A 19,009-nucleotide genomic window follows, 5' to 3' on the forward strand; every position below is an offset into this window, starting at 1 on the left:
AAAATAATCTTATATTTCTCACTTTCTTAAAATATTACAAAAGTCATCTAGTAAAGATCTGTGATTTTTATCTTTGCCACACATTTTAAAATTGAATCTCTTCAGGCTCGAGTAGCCCAAAAAAACATAGAAATATGACCAGCAGATGGCATAATAGCAAAGTTGAGGATGGCTAAAGATCAGACGACAATTCCATGCAGCAGCAATTTGAACTAGAAGTTAAATAATAGGCTTTACCATATTCTGTCTGTTGGAGGTGGGGGAATGTTAACGGCAAGTGTTCCTTGGCACTCCTGGACCTCCACCGTCAGGAGCAGCGGAGTATTGGACACTTCTTCGATTTTCTTTTTAATGAACTCAGTCTCTGTGGCTTTCTGGAAATACTTGGATTTGGCAATCTTGTCCACAAAGCGCATGATTTTGCTTGGTTTGTGTCCCCCAACAAAACTGTGAAGAAAGTATGCAGTGTTCTACAAAGGTTTATACATCTTTGATTCATAAACCGATTCTGGTAGCATCTAAAATCAAACTTTCCTATTATATAACAGACAAACAAATCTCTTAACAAAAATGCTGAAGGTGTTCAAAAAGTAGTACACAAAATAAACACATTCATACAGAAGTACATAAAAACAACTTAAGAAGTGAACTGTAAATACTTATTTCAACTCTGTCTCAGTACTTAGCATTGTTGTGTCAAATGGTTATGAAGTACATTATGAATTACACTGCATCCAGAAAGTATTTATATCGCTTCACTTTGTCCGCATTTTTTTGTGTCACAGCTTTATTCCGAAATGATTCAATTAATTTATTTCCTCAAAATTCTACACACAATACCCCATAATGACAATGTGAAAAAAGGTTTTTTAAAATTGTTGCAAATTAATTAAAAATAAAAAAACTTTAAATTTTGAATATGATGCCACAAGCTTGGCACACCTGTCTTTGGGAAATTTTGCCCATTCCTCGTTGCAGTACCTCTCAAGCTATATTGGGTTGGATGGGAAGCAACGCTGTACAGCCATTTTCGGATCTCTCCAGGGATGTTCAACAGGATTTAGGTCTGGGCTCTGGTTGGGCCACTCAAGGACAATCACCGAGTTGTTATGAAGCCACTTCATAGATATTTTGTTGGTGTGCTTTTAAGTCATTGTCCTGCTGGAAGATGAACCGTCGCCCCAGTCTGAGGTCCAGAGCACTCTGAAGCAGGTTTTCATTCAGGAAGTCTCTTGCTGCATTCATCTTTCCCTCTATCCTCCTGACTAGTCTTCTAGTTCCTGCTGCTGAAAAACATCCCCACAGCATGATGCTGCCATCACCATGCTTCACTGTAGGGATGGTATTAGCCTGGTGATGAGTGGTGCCTGGTTTTCTCAGAACGTAACGCCTGGCACTCACTCCAAAGAGTTCAATTTTAGTCTCATCAGAGCAGTGAATTTAGTTTCTTATGGTCTGTGAGTCCTTTGGATGCCTTTTGGCAAGTTCCAGGTGGGGAGTGTCTTCCGTCTGGCCACTTTACCACACAGACCTGATTGGTGAATTGCTGCACAGATGTTGTCCTTCTGTAAGGTTCTCCTCTCTCCACAGAAAAATGCTGGAGCTCAGACAGAGTGATCATCGGGTTAATGATCACTTCCCTGACTAATGCCCTTCTCCCCTGATCACTCAGCTTAGATGGTTGGCCAGCTCTAGGAAGAGTCCTGGTGGTTGTACCTGAATGTACCTGAGCTTAATTTTTAGAGCTTCTCTGCAAAGCCTGTGAATATTTGGAACACGTGATTTTTCAGGTTTTTTATTTTGAATAAATTTCCAACATTTTTTCACATTGTCATTATGGGGTATTGTGTGTAGAATTTGATTGAATTAAATTAATTTGATCTATTTTGGAATAAGGCTGTAACATATAAAAGTGGAAAACTTGAAGCACTATGAATACTTTCCAGATAGTAACCAGAAGGAAAATCTCACCCCTCCACCCCTGGGATTTCAGGCACTTCAACAGTATCTTCTTCATCAGAAGATCCTGCACTTGATGACTCTTCATCACTGTCGGCCAGGAAGTAAGTGCGGGGTCTGGATCTAGTGCATGCACAAAAACAAATAAAAGCTTAATTGGCTTTTTAAAATGATTATAACATGTTTTCCAAAAGCAAGGAAATGTGCAAAGCTCCTGCTACACACCTGCACTACAGCTGAAATGGTCCTTTACATAGCTATTGCACAAAGAGTTGTTTTTTTCACAACAAAGCTACAAGCTCTGTTTCAAACCCCAGTGAGCTATTATACTATGTCATCTTTTACATGTTTCGGAAACAAACCATTATGTACCACTCATCACTATCACAGAATGCAATGTAGCATTTAATCAAGGGCTTGGAACAGAACTTATGAAAGCACATGCAGACCATAGGGGATGTGGTGATGTTTCAGCGGTGAAGTGTTTATCTGCTACACTTTAACATATGAAGTGAAATTTTGAGAAGCAGAAAAAAACATTCAGCGTATAATGAGAGATTTCAGAAAAGCCCTGATTCAACTTACCAATAAAAGTTCACATCCATATAGTTATGAGTCCAGAGGAAACAGCAAAAAGAGTAAATGATAAATTCAAAAGAAAAATAACCCATCAAAAAATAAATAAATAAATAAAAAAAGACAACAATAACAGCATTTCACAAAAAAAGCAAAAGCTTAGATATTTGATTCACATCATGAGGAATATCTGAGAACATACAATGACAATTTTGAATGAATTGTCATCCATACTCTTACCCTTCTTTCCCCTGTTCCCCAAGGCCTTCTCCCTCCTTTCCCAATCTGGTCAGGTTCATTTTGGTTTCAAGAGTCATGAGAAAGGAACCATTGTAGGATATCTCCAAGTCAAACCAAAGGCCTATAAATGGAAAGAAAAAAAAAATGGATTTGGTCATTAAAAAGAGTACTAAAAAATGGTGTCAGCTCCATTTTACACTTCGAATGAAACAACTCAAATCACCTTCCTAGAGTATAACAAGCACTTCACAGTTTTTTATGGCTATTTTTTAATATACGTTCTTAAGCGATCTTGTGTTCTTATTGTAACATCATCATCAAACACCAAAGTTCAGTTCTAAAACTAGACCGCAAGAACAGAGGACGCGTGACTGAACTCTGATGCATCCATGCAGACTCGAGTGCAGTACTCGCTTTACAAGTCATTGCCACTGTATGAAGCAGGCGAGAAGCGCAGCATATTTATTATTAAAGTTCAGACATAACTTAGTTATCTCAGAAGTTTCCCTAAATGAGACGGTAAAACTAAACATTGACATAAAAAGAATAACAAAAGCATAAACATAATAGGGTGTTTATTTGCTGAAATTCCTATTAAAATCAGTTTTATTTGAATTGTGCAAAGTACATTTGAAAGGCTTTTGTGAATGTTATACATATATTGAAAAGAGATCGATGTATTGAGGATGTAATGCTGAAATAATTTCCTGTTAATAGCATGTGAAGGTCACATGATCATCTGGAAGATCGCAGCATCTCATTTCTCAAAGGATGCGTTCTGTGTTCTCAAAGTCTCCCGAGTTTATTCTTTTGAGGAAACTTGGCAAGAATGGTTTATAGAAAAACACGAGTCCGTTCTCTGCATTCTTGGAATTGAGAAACAACCCATTTCTCCTTAACAAACACACCTAATTCAGAGCATCAGCTCATGTTTTATGTATTTTAAACTTCTATGAAATACACATATAAATTTTTTAAACTATTTTACTATTTTCCCCAAGCGTATACAACTACTACTGTACGAAAATATCAGCATTTTGTACATACTTTCAGTATTACCTTTGCTTGAAAAGACCCAATCTAATCCTGTTTATATGAAATAGGTCTGCTCCCGAGCAGGTTTGAGCTACCAGATCTGTTATGACAACAACTCTCGCATGAGTTTTAAAGAACAAAATGATCTTGATCAAATCATCAATATCCAAATCCAGCTAATTGAGTGATCCATGTACGAAGAACGAACCCCAGGAACAAAAAGTTATCCATCGCTGACACTGATTTTTTTTCTTCAAATTATGGCCAAAAACAAACTACTTTAATTTATGCCTTTATACACTAAATTGCAAACGTTGTGCCCTGAATACAGGTTTGTGTGCTTGTTTATTTATTGCCACAGCAGAAACCTACTGGCTACTTAATGGGAAGTTCAGAGATCTAATATATAAATAAATTAAAAAAAATAAATAAATAAATAATAATAATAAAAAAATAATAATAATATATATATATTCATTGATTTTCTTGTTAGCTTAGTCCCTTTATTAATCCGGGGTGGACACAGCGGAATGAACTGCCAACTTATCCAGCAAGTTTTTACGCAGCGGATGCCCTTCCAGCCGCAACCCATCTCTGGGTAAAAAAAAAAAAAAATATATATATATATATATATATATATATATAGAATGTAAAATATGATATTTAACTTATTTTTTTTTCACTCACAACGAATAACTTAAAAATCATCCTGGGGAGATGATTTGAAAAACATCCATAAATCTACTGTCAGTAAAATATTCTTGCCTAAAAACCTTTAAAGTTTTACAATCTAGCAAAACATGGAAGGGAGTTACATATTGGTGGTGCATTGTTCTTCAGTAGTTAAGTTAAAATAGGTCAAAAACTTGCATCTCATTTATACAGTTTGGCGCCTTAAAACAAATGTAGCTTTCGTTCACATTTCACAGATTTAAAAAAATTAAAAGATCTACACCCAGCATGGGTTTACACTGATTAAATGGATGCAGGAGTTGCTAGCAAACCCCTGGCAATTTCAAAAGCCATCCTGTCATGATGCGCACTTCCTCCTGAGCGAGTGAAAGGTCAGTGCTTGAGTTTGCTACACCCTGATTGGTTCAGAAACACACTGATCCTCCAAGCTCAGCGGTCTGCTTCCTAGATGACGAATGAGAAGTTTAACAAGCTGGCAGGAGTCTGGCTATTTACCAGATAACACACACTCACTGAAGCAGTGACTGTAGGGGTGCTGCGCAATCAGTACAGAGCATTAGAGCATAGATATGACTTGACTGTGTCATTGAGACCACAAAAAAGATTGTTTATGACCAGACTCTTATTTTAATTAAGACATGAACAAGGTCATCCAAAAATGTGACTTCTATATATTTTTTGGAAACAATCTGTTAAGATGTAAAAGCCATCAGAAGATGGGTACACTGTGGTCATAAAGGGAATGACGTGGTTGGCAACAACACTCAGGTAAGCTCTGGCATTAACATGATGCCGAATTGGTACTAATGGGCCCAAAGTGTGCTAAGAAAATATCCCCTACACCACAGGTGCCAAACTCAGTTCCAAAAGGGCCGCAGCTCTGCACAGTTTAGTTCCAACCCTAATTAAACACACCTGATCAAACTAATTGAGTCCTTCAGGCTTGTTTGAAACCTACAGGTAAGTGTGTTGGAGCAGGGTTGGAACTAAACTGTGCAGGGCTTCGGCCCTCCAGGAATTGAGTTTGACACCCCTGCCCTACACCATTACACCACCAGCCTATACTATTGATACAAAGCAGCATGGATCCATGCTTTCATATTGTTGACAACAGAATTCTGACCCTACCATCGGATTGTTGCAGCAGAAATCGAGACTCCTCAGAGCAGGCAACGTTTTTCATATATTCTATTCATCAATTTTGGTGAGCCTGTGTGAATTGTATCCTCAGTTTCCTGTTCTTAGCTGACAGAAGAGGCACCCTTTGTGTTTTTTTGCTGCTGTAGCCCATCCGCCTCAAGGTTGGACATTTTGTGCATTCAGAGATTCTCTTCTGCATACCTCGGTTGTAACTGTTACTGTTGCTTTTCTATCAGCTCAAACCAGTCTGGCCATTCTCCTCTACCTTCTGGCATCAACAAGACATTTGCACCCACAGAACTGCTGCTCACAGGATATTTTCTCTTTTCAGACCATTCTCTGTAAACCCTAGAGATGGTTGTGTGTGAATATCCCAGTAGATCTGCAGTATCTGAAATACTCAGACCAGCCTGTCTGGCACCAACAACCATGCCCCGTTCAAAGTCACTTAACTCCCCTTTCTTCCCCATTCTGATACTCAGTTTAAAGTCCAGCAGATCGTCTTGATCATGTCTACATGTCTAAATGCATCGAGTTGCTGCCATGTGATTGGCGGATTAGAAATTTGCGTTAGGTGTACCTAATAAAGTGGCCGGGGAGTGCACAAGCATCAATTTAAACATATATTTATTTCATAAAATGATAAAAATGAAGCAAATAAACAGAAATATCACCATAATATACTAGTTAACTGTTAATTGGTAAACTTAATTGTATTATTACTTTACATGAAACAACTGTAATCTTTCAAAAACCAAACAAAAGAGCTTTCATTTAGGTGAAAATCCACATGGAAGCTTCTCTTTAAAAAATCCTCTTTCTTTTTTTAAATACAGATTTATATACACTACTATGCATGTTGTCAGTGACTCAAACCCACAGGTCTTTTTCTGAGGGTGTGTGGACAGTACAGCATACTGAGTATTCCCACACACGCACGCACGCACCCACCCACACACACACACACTGTAGTACTGGTCAGGCCTTACCTTTGTGATCTACAGAAGGTTTAGAAGAGCTGAGGATCTTGGGAATGGATATTCCCATGTCTAACTCAGTCAGAGTCAGCTCATTCATGAAGTATGGCAGCTGAAATAATTAAGACAAAAATAAGTTCCGATTTTAAAATAAAAACTTCGAGTCTGGTCTGCATCAGTACTCACCCTAATCTTACTCAGCTTTTTCTGGATCTTTTTGGATACCACATCTGCCCAGTATTTCTCCCTAAGAAAATCCCAGAACATGCGACCCAAAAGAGCATTGATCCACGCCTCTGTTTCAGCGCTCTGTTCACAACTTTCTGGAAACTTTGACAAACAAAACAGAAAATATTAATTTAGACTACAGAAAACCACGGCTAATTTCATTGTTTAGTGGTAACGTGGGAGCAATTCACAGTAGATATTGATACAGTTTTTACAACATCCTCAAATATTTCCTCAAATTGTGCCATAAAAGGGCAATGGATGTAACCCTGATTAAGCACGTTTTCCCATTTACATGGGCAAACAAAAAGATCACAACTGAAACCATATGTAATGACTTAGTCAACTAACTGAACATGGCCCATACAATGGTAAACCTTAAAGGTCCCAAGAAGTGCTTTATAATATGCATTTTTACTCGATGTTTGACGTAAATCTCAACCAAAACACAATGAGAGGGTGGGACAAAGCAGTTCCTCCCATTAAAAAAAACAGCCAATAGTGTTTTGTTTTATGACAGCTCTGCCAGTGAGTGCATCAAAGGAAAAGCAAATGAGAAGCATCTTGGTTATGATGTGATAAGAAACTGACATGGGGTGACATGAATAAATGATGAGGTGAGTGTTTGATGGCGGAGTCATCCGACACAAATTAGGCCCTTCTAACATCTGAAAAAAACTTTCACGGGACCTTCTAACATTTAAACTTAGGGAATGTGTTTTATGATACAGGTTACACTACTGCACCCTCACTCAACAATGCCAAAGTCTAAATTTACGAGTTCAGTCATGTCTGCCTTTCACACAGTAATAACAGTAAATTGCAGTATTTTTACTGGAACAAATTTACTGGTAAAAAAACCCCACTGAATTCTGGCAATTTACTCATTCTGGCAACTCTACTCATTTTTCCATTACCTGAGGGTCTATTCTCACAAACTCTTCATGTCAATTTACTAGAAAAGTTTGTATGTGTGAAAGGGACAATTGACAATTTGACAGATCACTAAGCCACACCCTAAAACTGCCACACACCAATCGTGGCTCAGCAACTGTAGCTACGTGCAGGAGGTCTGTCAATCTTTCAAGTGGGGGAAACAAGCAAAAGCGTTGTGGATATGGATTCTGAAAATCTAATACACGGTATTCAAAACGTTTGGACGGGGTGGTGGAATTTTTTTCCTTTCCAAAACTTAAAACCCAAAGGGAGAAATGCCAGCGTGGAGCAAGCTGTGTGAGGGGCTGTGTGAGGGGCTGAGGAGCAGCACAATCCAGTCATATTTCCAACTGTTTCAAGCTACGAATATTTGAAATGACATATCAACAGAACAAAACAGAGATGTGATCACAAACTGAGCACTTGTGATCAATATACTTCACCCTCAGCTGTTTTTCAGTAATTTATATCCCTCATGTCCATGTCAGAGCTACAATTCACCAATGTTTCAAGAGTTCACACTTAGCTGATGATTGATAATAAAGCTAGTTTGGCGTGCTGCCCCGGGAGAGAGCCCTGAGCTTATAAGATCCTCGAGCCCTGGGCACCCTCCCGTTGCAAGGCGAGAGGGGGAGTTTGAGCTCAGGTAGATCTCGATGACTCCCCCTCCTGCTTATTGTAGCTAAGTGTCAGATATGGATGCTGAGAAGGTGTACTCAGATTTTGGCTAAAATATTTTGGATTAATTGTTTAGGGTGCTTGTTTTGAGCTTTGGGAGGAAACCGGAGGACCTGGGGAAAAACCCACGCGACCACGGGGAGAACAAGCAAAACTCCACACAGAAATGCCGCCTGGTTTGGAAAGGAATTAATCCAGGGGCATTCTTGCTGTGAGGCAACAGCGCCAATCGCTGGCCACCGTGACACCCATTTAAAAGGAGGCAAAGTAGGGTTGGGTGAGGGGGTTTCTTCAAGATGAAGATATTGAGATAAGAAAAGTCTGGTTATTTATAGTGCGTTACGGATCGTCTGATAGGATAATCAGTCATTAGCTAAAGTTGAAACAGCTGTGAACAATCATAAGCACATGATCCTCTCGAAATTTGTTTATAAATAAACTTCACAATTCGTCAGCCTTTTGGAGATTTAGTCATTGGTGATGATGTTATAGCGGGTTAATGTCTGCTTTTATATTTGGTGTCGGATTATTATTTGCTGGTAAGGAAAATATATTTGTTCACCTCTGCTATTTATGCTTTGATTTGCATTTTAATGTATTTATTTTTCCACTTAACTGCAAATTAGGAAAGAAACGGTATAAAAAGCACACAAACATACTGACAGTTATAGGTCCTGCACATTGTTATGGGTCAGTGATGCTAATAGTTGGCACAAATCTATCAGGCTAGGCTTTAGCTTCAATTTTGGTTCAATTATTTTCCAATCGGTTGCGTATTATGTGGTGAATATACCCCTGTAATGCATACTGCAGTCCTTTTCTGCCTGGCTTTCTCAGATATCTCACCTGTTCGCCAAAAATGACTAATTATATCTCTGGCAATGTCTGACACCGGCACATACACATTGTAACATACATGCCAGGCAAAAGCTTGACAGGCATAGCAACAGTAACTAAGGACAGCGGGGCTTAGCGAAGGGTCAATCGAGTCAGATCAGTTGAGGTTTGGTGTTAAAAAAAGGATGAAGGCTTTCAGAAATAAGTGAAAGGTTCGGTGGCAGATGTTTTGGAGTAGCACCTTTTTAGTGGTTCCAGGACTGCTTCCAGCACTCTGAACAGGGCTCGTGGTAGGGCTTCCAACTGATTGGCTGACATATTTGGCCATATAGACGTTGTATTCCAGAACTTTCTGTTTGACACTGGCACCGAGGTCTTTTTGTTTGGGATGAGACTGGAGCACTTCATCCAGACTGCCACGGCTGCTGCTGCGACTGTGAGACAGACAGCCTGACAAGAGAGAGATCATGGTGATGACGCTAATTATTCTTTCAAAACACGAACAGAAATGCTTCATCTGTAAATCATGGACTTCATTGCTATAGAACAAAAATACCCTGATCAGAGTTGAAGCTCTGATTAATTAAAATGCCAACCAAAACAAACTCTGGATTTCAGAACAATCTTTTAAATTGGTCTTATTTAAGATCTATTAAATGATTTGAAGAAAGGAATATTTGTAAAGATGAGTTTTAGTCTTACTTGTAGGCAGGCCTGAGGGCTTCTTGGCTTCGGATTTCAGTTTAGATGCAAACAGCATCCTTCTGAACCATTCTTCTTTATCTCGTCCTGTCCTCCCAAAGAGGTACAGCACAGGTTCTGTGTGCAGTCTCTTAGGTTCCTCACTAGTGCTTACTATCTCAGCCTTGTCTCCGGCTGTAAGGGTCTTCTCCTCCATCACCTCTGTTTTTTCTCCCTGGGCTTTGGCAAGGAAATCATCCTGCTTGGCCAGCTCAATGCAGATGGGATACTTCTTATTCCACACCCTTTTCCTGGCCAGGTTGTTAGGTACCAGGTAGACCTGTAATGCAAGAATTCTTAATTTGTTTAAAAAAATACTAAAATGAATTTTAGATTTTAAAAGTTTGGCGAAACAATGTTATTCAATAAGGAGGACCAGGAGTGACGAATCAAATTTACTCATAGAAGCATAAAAAAGGTTAACAACAGAGTTCATACGGTCATGGAAAACCTGGAAAAGTCAAGGAATTTTGATATGGAATTTTCCAGGCCTGAAAAAGTTTTGGAAAAACAGAAAAACCCACAGTTTTGGAAAAGTCATGGAAATTACTTTGACAGATATCTGTATAGTTGAATTAGGGCTGCACTATATTGAAAAAAATCTGACTTTACGATATTTTATATTTCTGTGACGTACATTGCGATGTTAACACAATTTTACCAGATGATTTAACAGGTTTATTTGGATTGATTGGGGGCATTTTGTAAAGGAGTAAATCTATAAATAATCTATATTATTTAATCTTTATCAAAGTTACAAAAAAATTCATGTGGCTGGATGTTTTAAATTTTGAAATATTTACGATATCGATGCTGAAATGATATACTGTGCAGCCCTAACTTGAAAATAGGTTAGTTGTCTTTATTTTCAGTTCTTGGCCAAAAACTTGCTCTCACATTGTTATTGCTGTGTTAGCATTATCAAAATAAATTTTCAAAAGATATAAAAACTCATTTAAACAAAACAGATTGTTGCGTGTTCTATGACATGCTGTGATACATTTAAACGTCATTGTTTTTCTCATTATTTATCAGGTAGACTTTACATGAAACATTACATCATGAAAATGTACTTGAAAGTTCTGAAAAAATCTTGGAGAATTCATGGAATTTTAGTAGTAAATATGTGTATGAACCCTGAAACAAATAAATCTCATTTTAAATGGTATTTTAAGAGTTCACACTTAGCAGACGATTGATGATAAAGCTAGTTTGGCGTGCTGTCCCGGGAGAGAGCCCTGAGCTTATAAGATCCTCGAGCACTGGGATCCCTCCCGTTGGCGAGAGGGGAGTTTGAGCTCAGGTAGATCTCGATGACTCCCCCTCCTGCTTATTGTAGCTAAGTGTCAAGATATGGATGCTGAGAAGGTGTACTCAGAGTTTGGCTAAAATATTTTGGATTAATTGTTTAGGGTGCTTGCTTTTGAACTGTGGGAGGAAACCGGAGGACCCGTGGAAAACCCACACGATCATGGGGAGAACGAGCAAAACTCCGCACAGAAATGACGCCTTTCAGGGGCATTCTTCCTGTGAGGCAACAGCGCTAATCGTTGGCCACCGTGCCGCCCGTTTGAAAGGAGGGAAATTAGAGTTGGGTGGGGGGTTTCTTCAAGAAGAAGATATTGAGATGAGAAAAGTCTGGTATAGTGAGTTAAGGATCGTCTGATAGGATAATCAGTCATTAGCTAAAGTTGGAACAGCTGTGAACAATCATAAGCACGTGATCCTCTCGAAATTTGTTTATGAATAAACTTCCCTTAATGAAACAATCCAAATGTATATAATTGTGTTTTAATCAAACAATACATTTAGAATTTTTTTTTAAATATATTAATAAATCAAAATTTAAATCTGTTTTTTTTTATTCCTGTTTTAATGGGCTGACTAATCAAACAACAATATTGTTATATTAATAATATATTAATTAAACTAATTGAAAGCACATTTTAAATGGCTTTTAAAAAAGCGTTCAGCAAAGGCTTTTCCTCTCTTTGTTGTTTAGCAGATTGCTTCTCGTTATCCGTTTGTCAATCGAGTTAAAAAATGCCATTGTGTGTTACATTTACTAGGTTTAAGGTGAAAATTGATTGTTTGCTTCCAGGCATGTACTGACCAATGGCATTTTTGAACTCGATTGACAAAAAGATAACGAAAGGCATTTGGGGGAAAAAAAGAAAAAGCAGTTGTCAAATACAAGGGGAGAAAAGCATTTGCAAAAATATAAAATGATTTATTGGTTTATTTTTTAATGCTTGTTTTAAAACAAGAATTAAATACTTAAAATTGTCCATGTATTTACACATTTAAAGGTAATTTTATTTATATACTTATTAATATATTTATATTTTTATGTTTGAATTATTAAATTGATTTATTTTATTTTTAAGTGTCACTTCTGGTCCTCCATAATTCCAATGAATGATTAAATTAAATGTTGCAGAAGGATGTAGATACATGAAGGCATTTGAATATACAACAAATTATGCAAAAACAATATAAAGAGAGAGTGTTTACCCAAAAAACAATAAAGACAACATTAAAGTTAAGACAAAGATAAGACAAGTTTAAAACATCTTGAAAAAAGCAGCTATTGACATCAATAGTAAGAACAACAACAAAAAAACTGTGCAAATCAATGGCGTTTTGTCCTCCAGCATTCTTCAGTAGACCTGCTTTAGTGTACAACTACAGAAAAAAAATCAAACAGGTTTGGGACAAGTAGAGGATGATTAAATGAAAACAGAATTTTAATTTTTGGCAGAAATATCCCTTTAACACTTTAATTTCAAGTCCTTTTTTTATTTTTTTTTGACTTGTATTGAAAAAATAGTAACAAAAACAGTATACCTGGTCTCTGTGTTCAGTTAATAACATTAATGGTAATTAAGAGTAGCTTTAAATAGTGTTACAGATGAAAAACAAAACAGGTTGTATGTCACACTCACCTTACTGTTAGTGAGATCATAAATTTTTTGGCTAACATAGGTGACATCAGGTTTGAGTTCACTGAAGGTTGCCCGACGGGGGATATTGCGGTTAGGTTTGGACAGTCGCAGGACAGAGCCCTCCAGACGCACATACACAGAGTGAGTGAGTGTGGCGTGATATGTCTCAGGGTCATAACTGCAGATCTCATTCATCCAACCCTGTGTGTATACAAGCACAGACATTTATAATAAACTTTTTTACAACTAATGTACTTTTTTTGATACAGTTCCTGGTTGTTGTGTTGAACATTTCTGCCTATTTTTGTGTAAAACTGCTTTGACTCAATCTGTGTAGTATCAAGAACTGTTGAAATGGTGACAACCCAAAAGGTAAAACAAGCGAACATAGCAACCTGCAGCTTTCACCTTTTCAGAAATGAAACATTTCTTGTTAATCAAGCTGTGCAAGGTAGGAATAAACATAAAAGCACTGTTGGAAAACAGCAATGTTTCGCAATCCTTTATAAATAGCGTGATTATTTCATTTATAAATCCGGATCTGTTCTGGGCATGACTGTATAGAAAATAGAACAGAAAAACCAAAAGCTTTCATTTAATAATGCTTGCAAAGACCAACTGAATATTTAGTGAAACTAGTTGAGCATTTAATACTTAACTTATAATATCTAAATGGAGAAATATGAACAATTCCAGCGTTATGGATGTGACATTTGCAGTAAAAATTCAAAGCATAAATTCACATAGACAGTAAATGGTAACATTATATTGAAACATCTGTTTTCATTTTACAAAACAACTAAAAGTCAGTATCAAATATCAAATGTCAAAAATCAATCTGTACACATTTTTTATAGTTTGAGGAAAATAAACAAGCGTTAAGCATGTGACTAAAAAGTATGCAAGCTTATAGTCTACAACATACTTTGTAGAAATTCAGTGAATTAACTTTCCAACCCAAAAGAAACAATGCTCATATAAAGCTGGATTTATACTTTCGGCTGGCGCCGCATCGCGCACCTCCGCTGACTGTGTGCGCACCTCACGAAACGGACGAGGCTTTTATACTTGCCGTGTTCGCCATTGTGATATTCTTTAAAACGACAGGGGGCGGTCAAAAGGAACTGACCATAAAATCAGTTGGATAAACAGAGAAGTAGGACGTTTCCGGAACTACGTCATATCATTAATTTCATTCAAGATTTTAAAACAAATCATTTTTATTATTTCTATAAATTATTTGAATGATTGTAAGGATTTTTATAATCATTCAAGATTTTTTGTAATCAAACTTTGAAGCATCACTTGCTTCTGTTCATATCTTGGACAGTTTTACCAATTAAAGCTTATTAAAATATTAATAACAAGAGAACATTTGATTGTTCTACAAAAATATTTTTATTATGGCAAGAATAAAATAAAAAAAAGTACACTCACTAAAAAATACAGATGTTATTTTTTAGATTTAGCCCACTCCACAATTCACACATTACTGTCTGGCTAGTTTCTGTTCTATACTTTTGATAAAAATACAATAATAGTCCAACATTCCTGACCAATATCACCAATAAAGCCTAGAAAATCAGGGCATCAGTATATTGTAAACCGATGGGTTCAAATAATCCTTTCCAGTTATCAAATAAATAATTTGTTCATTAAATTTAGTTTTGTAACTATTAAGTTGGTTTAAATTCAAAATTGTAACATAAACATTGGTATAAAACCTATGAATGGTGGAAAAACATATTTCTGTAATTCTGTCGCTAGGTCTCCTCTTTTGGCTTTAACAAACCTATCCTTCAGGTTTTTCCAAAAGTTTTAACAAAAACTTTCCTCCTTTCCAATGGCTGTTGCAATTTCTAGCCAAGAATTAATGATCATCTGGTTATCTATAAGTTATAATTCACTTCCCTTTTAATACATTTTGGTGCGATTACAACACGCTATTTAAAAAAAAATGACTAAATGTTTTGAATAAGAAGCTGTAATGTAGAAGTGGCGGGATAAATTTTCGTGTGGCGCCCACCATGGAAGAATGAATGTAGTGGAAACCTTGGTGTGCCAGAGCGCAGTTCACTTAGGCTCAATGCTTGTAGTGTGAGTGCAAAGCGCGCCTGAGCCCGAAACTAAAAACGAGACGTGACTTTTTATTGCCCGTTTCATATGTATTTATTAATCATTTTCATTGTTTAATGAACGCAAACTATTGAAGATTATTAGGGCCTACTCACACTATGCCATCCGTACAGTGCCCAGGCCCGTTTCCCGGATCGTTTGAGAAGTGTGAGTGCGCTGAATCGGGCTCAAGCACGCTTCACTTGGCCGGCCCTGGCCCGGTTGGAAGAGGTGTGCCTGAGCCTGGTTCACTTGGGCTTTGGCACGGTACGCTTGTGTGTGAGTGCAAAAGCCCGAAACTGAAAGCGAGACGTGACTTTTAAGGCACTGTTTCATATAGATTTATTAATAATTCTTACTGTTCAGTGAACGCAAATTGCTGTAGTTTATTAAAGACGCAAACCCCTCACTGCACGACAGCTGCGCGCCTTCAGCAAACCTCCTCATTCCTGCAGCACGAGGGCTTTATGATTGTTTATGAGCGCCAAAAATGGCGGATCTGTTCGGCGAAATATCTGACTGCGTGTCCCTGCATCTCTAAGGACTGTTTGGCGAAATATTTGACGGCATATCAAACGACTGAAACGATATAACTAGAGAAATCTCAAATGTGCTGCTGAGTGAGAGAGCGCTTCTTACTGAACAGCGCAGCAGCGATGACGTAAGCGTGCCGAAGCCCGTTTGTGGTGTGAGCGCGGGCCGTCGGGGGATACGGGAAGGGGGACAAGCGTGCTTTGGCCCGGTTCGAGGCAACTGTACCTAGTGTGAGTAAGACCTTAAAGACGCAAACCTCACACTGCGCGTCAGCTGCACCTTTGGCAAACCTCCTAATTCCTGCAGCACGAGGACTTTATAAATGTATTTGAGCGTCAAAAGTGGCTGATCTATTAAAAAAATGACATAACTAAAGAAATCTACACTGTGCTGAGCGAGAGCGCTTCTTACTGAACAGCGCATTAATAATGATGTAAGCGTGCTCAGGCACGAATGCAATGTGAGTGAGTGCTGTCGGAGGAGACAGGAGGGGGGACAAGCATGCTTCGGCCTGGTTCAAGGCAACTATACATAGTGTGAGTACGCCCTAGGAATGTGTCAAATGCAAATGGACAAAACATTTGCATTAAACTGATTGAAATTTCAACTCTTCAAATTGCAGACTAGACCACTGTACCAGTATCACCTTTAGGCAGCAGGGTGGAACTCACCTTGTAGATGGCTGGTTCTTTGATATCCAAAGGAACCCTGTTCCATTGGTGTCTTCTACTCAAGCTGCCATGACGGCCCCAAGATGTTTTCTGTCTTGCCGACAACCACACCACCAAAATTGCCAGCATGAAACCCGCCGCCACCCCCATCAACACCCAACACACATAGGAAGGCAGTGGCAACACAAAGTATCCATAAACTATAGATATAAGAAGAATCAGTCCATTGTGAGGTACTCCCGGAGGCTCATCTTCCTCTTCCTCCTCCTCCCCTCCTTCAGTCGGTTCCTCACTGCATCCTGCTGTACTCCCTCTTTGTACTAGGGATATATGAGTCTCTTCTCCATCTAACTCCATATCAGTGCAGAACTCAAAGTCTTCGGTGTAAAGCTCACAGAAGTCTTCATCTTCCTGGCGAGCGAGCGTTGACATAAAACACCGGTCCAATCCTAGCGAGGGTGACCTATGGAGAGGCAACTCAACAGTTGCACTCTCGACAGGGCTTTCATTCTCCAGATCTTCCTCCTCCTTGATGCAGTAGTTATTGTTGCTTTCTGAGTGGCCATTGAGGGCAGACAGGTTAGAGAGTTCAGAGGCGCTGGAGGAAAGGTTTCTGGACCGGTAAGACACTCCTGCAGCCGTAGATGAGGAAGAGTTTGCGCTCACACCACCGGGTTCCTCGCCAATGATTTTGCTGAGCAGCTGAAGGGGTTCACACATGACCTCTGAGAGACGGCGCTTTGTGTCTTCAATGCGTGCTTCCACTTCCTGGACTTTAAAGAAAGAACGGCTATCGGGGGAAGTGAGGGGGGATGAGGGAGCAGTTTTGGAGTCTCCACTGCCACCAGGAACACGTGTTTGGGTGAAAGGTTTAAAAAGATGCAGATTGAGCCTCGAATCTGGGGGTCGAGGAGTTGACGAAGGCTCCTGCTCAGGTCGAGCAGTGTCTGTAGACAAAGATTTAACTAGAGTCTTCATCAAATGGCGGTGCCTTACCGACTGGGGAGCAACAGTGGGAGCCTCTCTAGACTCTACCTCAGAGGAAAGTGACTTGACTAGGCTGAGAAAGGGCTTAGAAGGTAGGGCCTTAGCTGGTGATGAGCTGGAGGAAGCTGAATGGGTGGAAGGTAATGGGGGAGTTGACCTTTGCTCAGAGGGCCATGAGAAACTAGCAAGATTAGAAGTAGCCGTGCAGCCCAGGCTAACAGAGGGGTGCTGGATAGCTAAGGCAGAACTTTGAGTTTGGCATGACATTCCTGTAACCATGTCTGCTCCCAGTCCTTCAGAAAGAAGCTCCTCGCTGGCTTCCTGAGCTGTGACTATGCTCTGATCTTCAGTTTCAAGGCCAGAAGGGGAAACAGCTAGCCTGTAGAGCTCCTCTTCCTCCTCCTCTTCCTCATTGCCCTTGGCAGAAAAATGTATGGTAATGGTATCTCGGGAGAGCGACCTCTGCACCTGCACCTTACGGGCTGCTGAGGACCGAGAAGAGGAGGAAGACGGAGGGCTTAGCGTGTCTTCATGGCTACCACCCTTACTGGTCATGGCACCATTCAAAACAGCTCACAGCCTGTGGGAAAAGAACAGAGAATGGTTACAAGTGATACACACTCATACAAAATAAACATGAATTGAATTCTTACAAGTTCATTGAGAACAAAACATTTCATAATTTTCAAAGACTGTGGCAGAGGATTTTTACACTTATAATCGCTGATGGTGTTTGGTGCATTGGCTTTGGCAAGTCACCTGGCTTAATGCAGTTATTCATTTGCAAAATGACATTATTTAATGGACAGAAAAGTTATTCTGTTGGTTGCTTAAAGAGTTCATATGCAGCTCATGACCGTGTTTTTGTGTCTCAGTGTACAGTAAATGCCGCAACAGGGTTAAATTTAAGACTTTAAGACATTTTAAGACCATTATGAATGACATTTTTGACCCATAAAGAGCTAAAGGCTAAGGAATTTTTTACATGGCCCAGATGGAAAAAACTTAATTCATTAAATAATAACATAATAAATTATTAAAAAAATATTTTAGATTTTATTTCTTAGCAAAATATTCTAAATATTATGTAAAACTTGTATTCAAACCCTTTTATCCCCAACATAAACTTAAAAAAAAAAAAATAAAATAACGAATTTTTAAAAACTATAATAAACTAAATCTATGCTTAACAGTCTGTCCAGGTCGGTGTCCTCAGCAGTAAATACATGAAGCACTTTTAAACAAATGCTATGGTAGGTAAAATAAGTCCACCATTATGATACATAGAGTTAAAAATGACCTTTTAAAATGAAGTGAGGACAGACACACTGAGGAAGGCTTTGTGCCGAAACGTCTGTTTATCTGTTATCACCCGTAAAATGTAAGAAAAAGTAAAAATAAAAACAGTACGAAGCAATCAAGTGCGAATCATTACCTTCTTTTGAATAATAGTAACGATCAGATTAACGCACCAAACCAAAGAACTAAAAAAAAAAAACGCAAACGCGCAGGACAAACTTCAGTAACTCTGCACATATAATACATCACCCAAAAATGAATACTTTACATTTCATTAGAGCAGGCATTAAGTCTCTCAAAGTCATATGCATCACAGTAATCACATTGCATTTTTGTGTGTTTTTGTTTTTGTTTTAGAAGGTCAACATTTGAATTGAATGGACACACAGATCAAATTTATTTCCTGCTAAAATGTGAT

General features: G+C 38.6%; 1 protein-coding gene across 8 annotated transcripts in view; it reads right to left on the minus strand.

The window, feature by feature from the left end:
- Positions 1 to 19,009, minus strand: part of tex2 (testis expressed 2) — a 52,418-nt gene that overhangs the window by 3,764 nt on the left and 29,645 nt on the right. For 4 of the 8 annotated variants that reach the window (XM_068217825.2, XM_005164255.6, XM_073943656.1 and 1 more), the window contains 9 exon segments: positions 16,306 to 17,872; positions 12,986 to 13,186; positions 10,002 to 10,320; positions 9,541 to 9,749; positions 6,807 to 6,950; positions 6,633 to 6,732; positions 2,776 to 2,896; positions 1,972 to 2,076; positions 238 to 447 (listed from right to left, as the gene is read on the minus strand). In XM_068217825.2, coding sequence (XP_068073926.2) covers positions 238 to 447; positions 1,972 to 2,076; positions 2,776 to 2,896; positions 6,633 to 6,732; positions 6,807 to 6,950; positions 9,541 to 9,749; positions 10,002 to 10,320; positions 12,986 to 13,186; positions 16,306 to 17,847 — 2,951 coding nt within the window. In that variant the 5' untranslated portion in view covers positions 17,848 to 17,872. 8 annotated transcript variants of the gene reach the window in all.

The sequence above is a fragment of the Danio rerio genome, chromosome 3, assembly GCF_049306965.1.
Source record: "Danio rerio strain Tuebingen ecotype United States chromosome 3, GRCz12tu, whole genome shotgun sequence".
Classification (NCBI taxonomy): domain Eukaryota; kingdom Metazoa; phylum Chordata; class Actinopteri; order Cypriniformes; family Danionidae; genus Danio; species Danio rerio.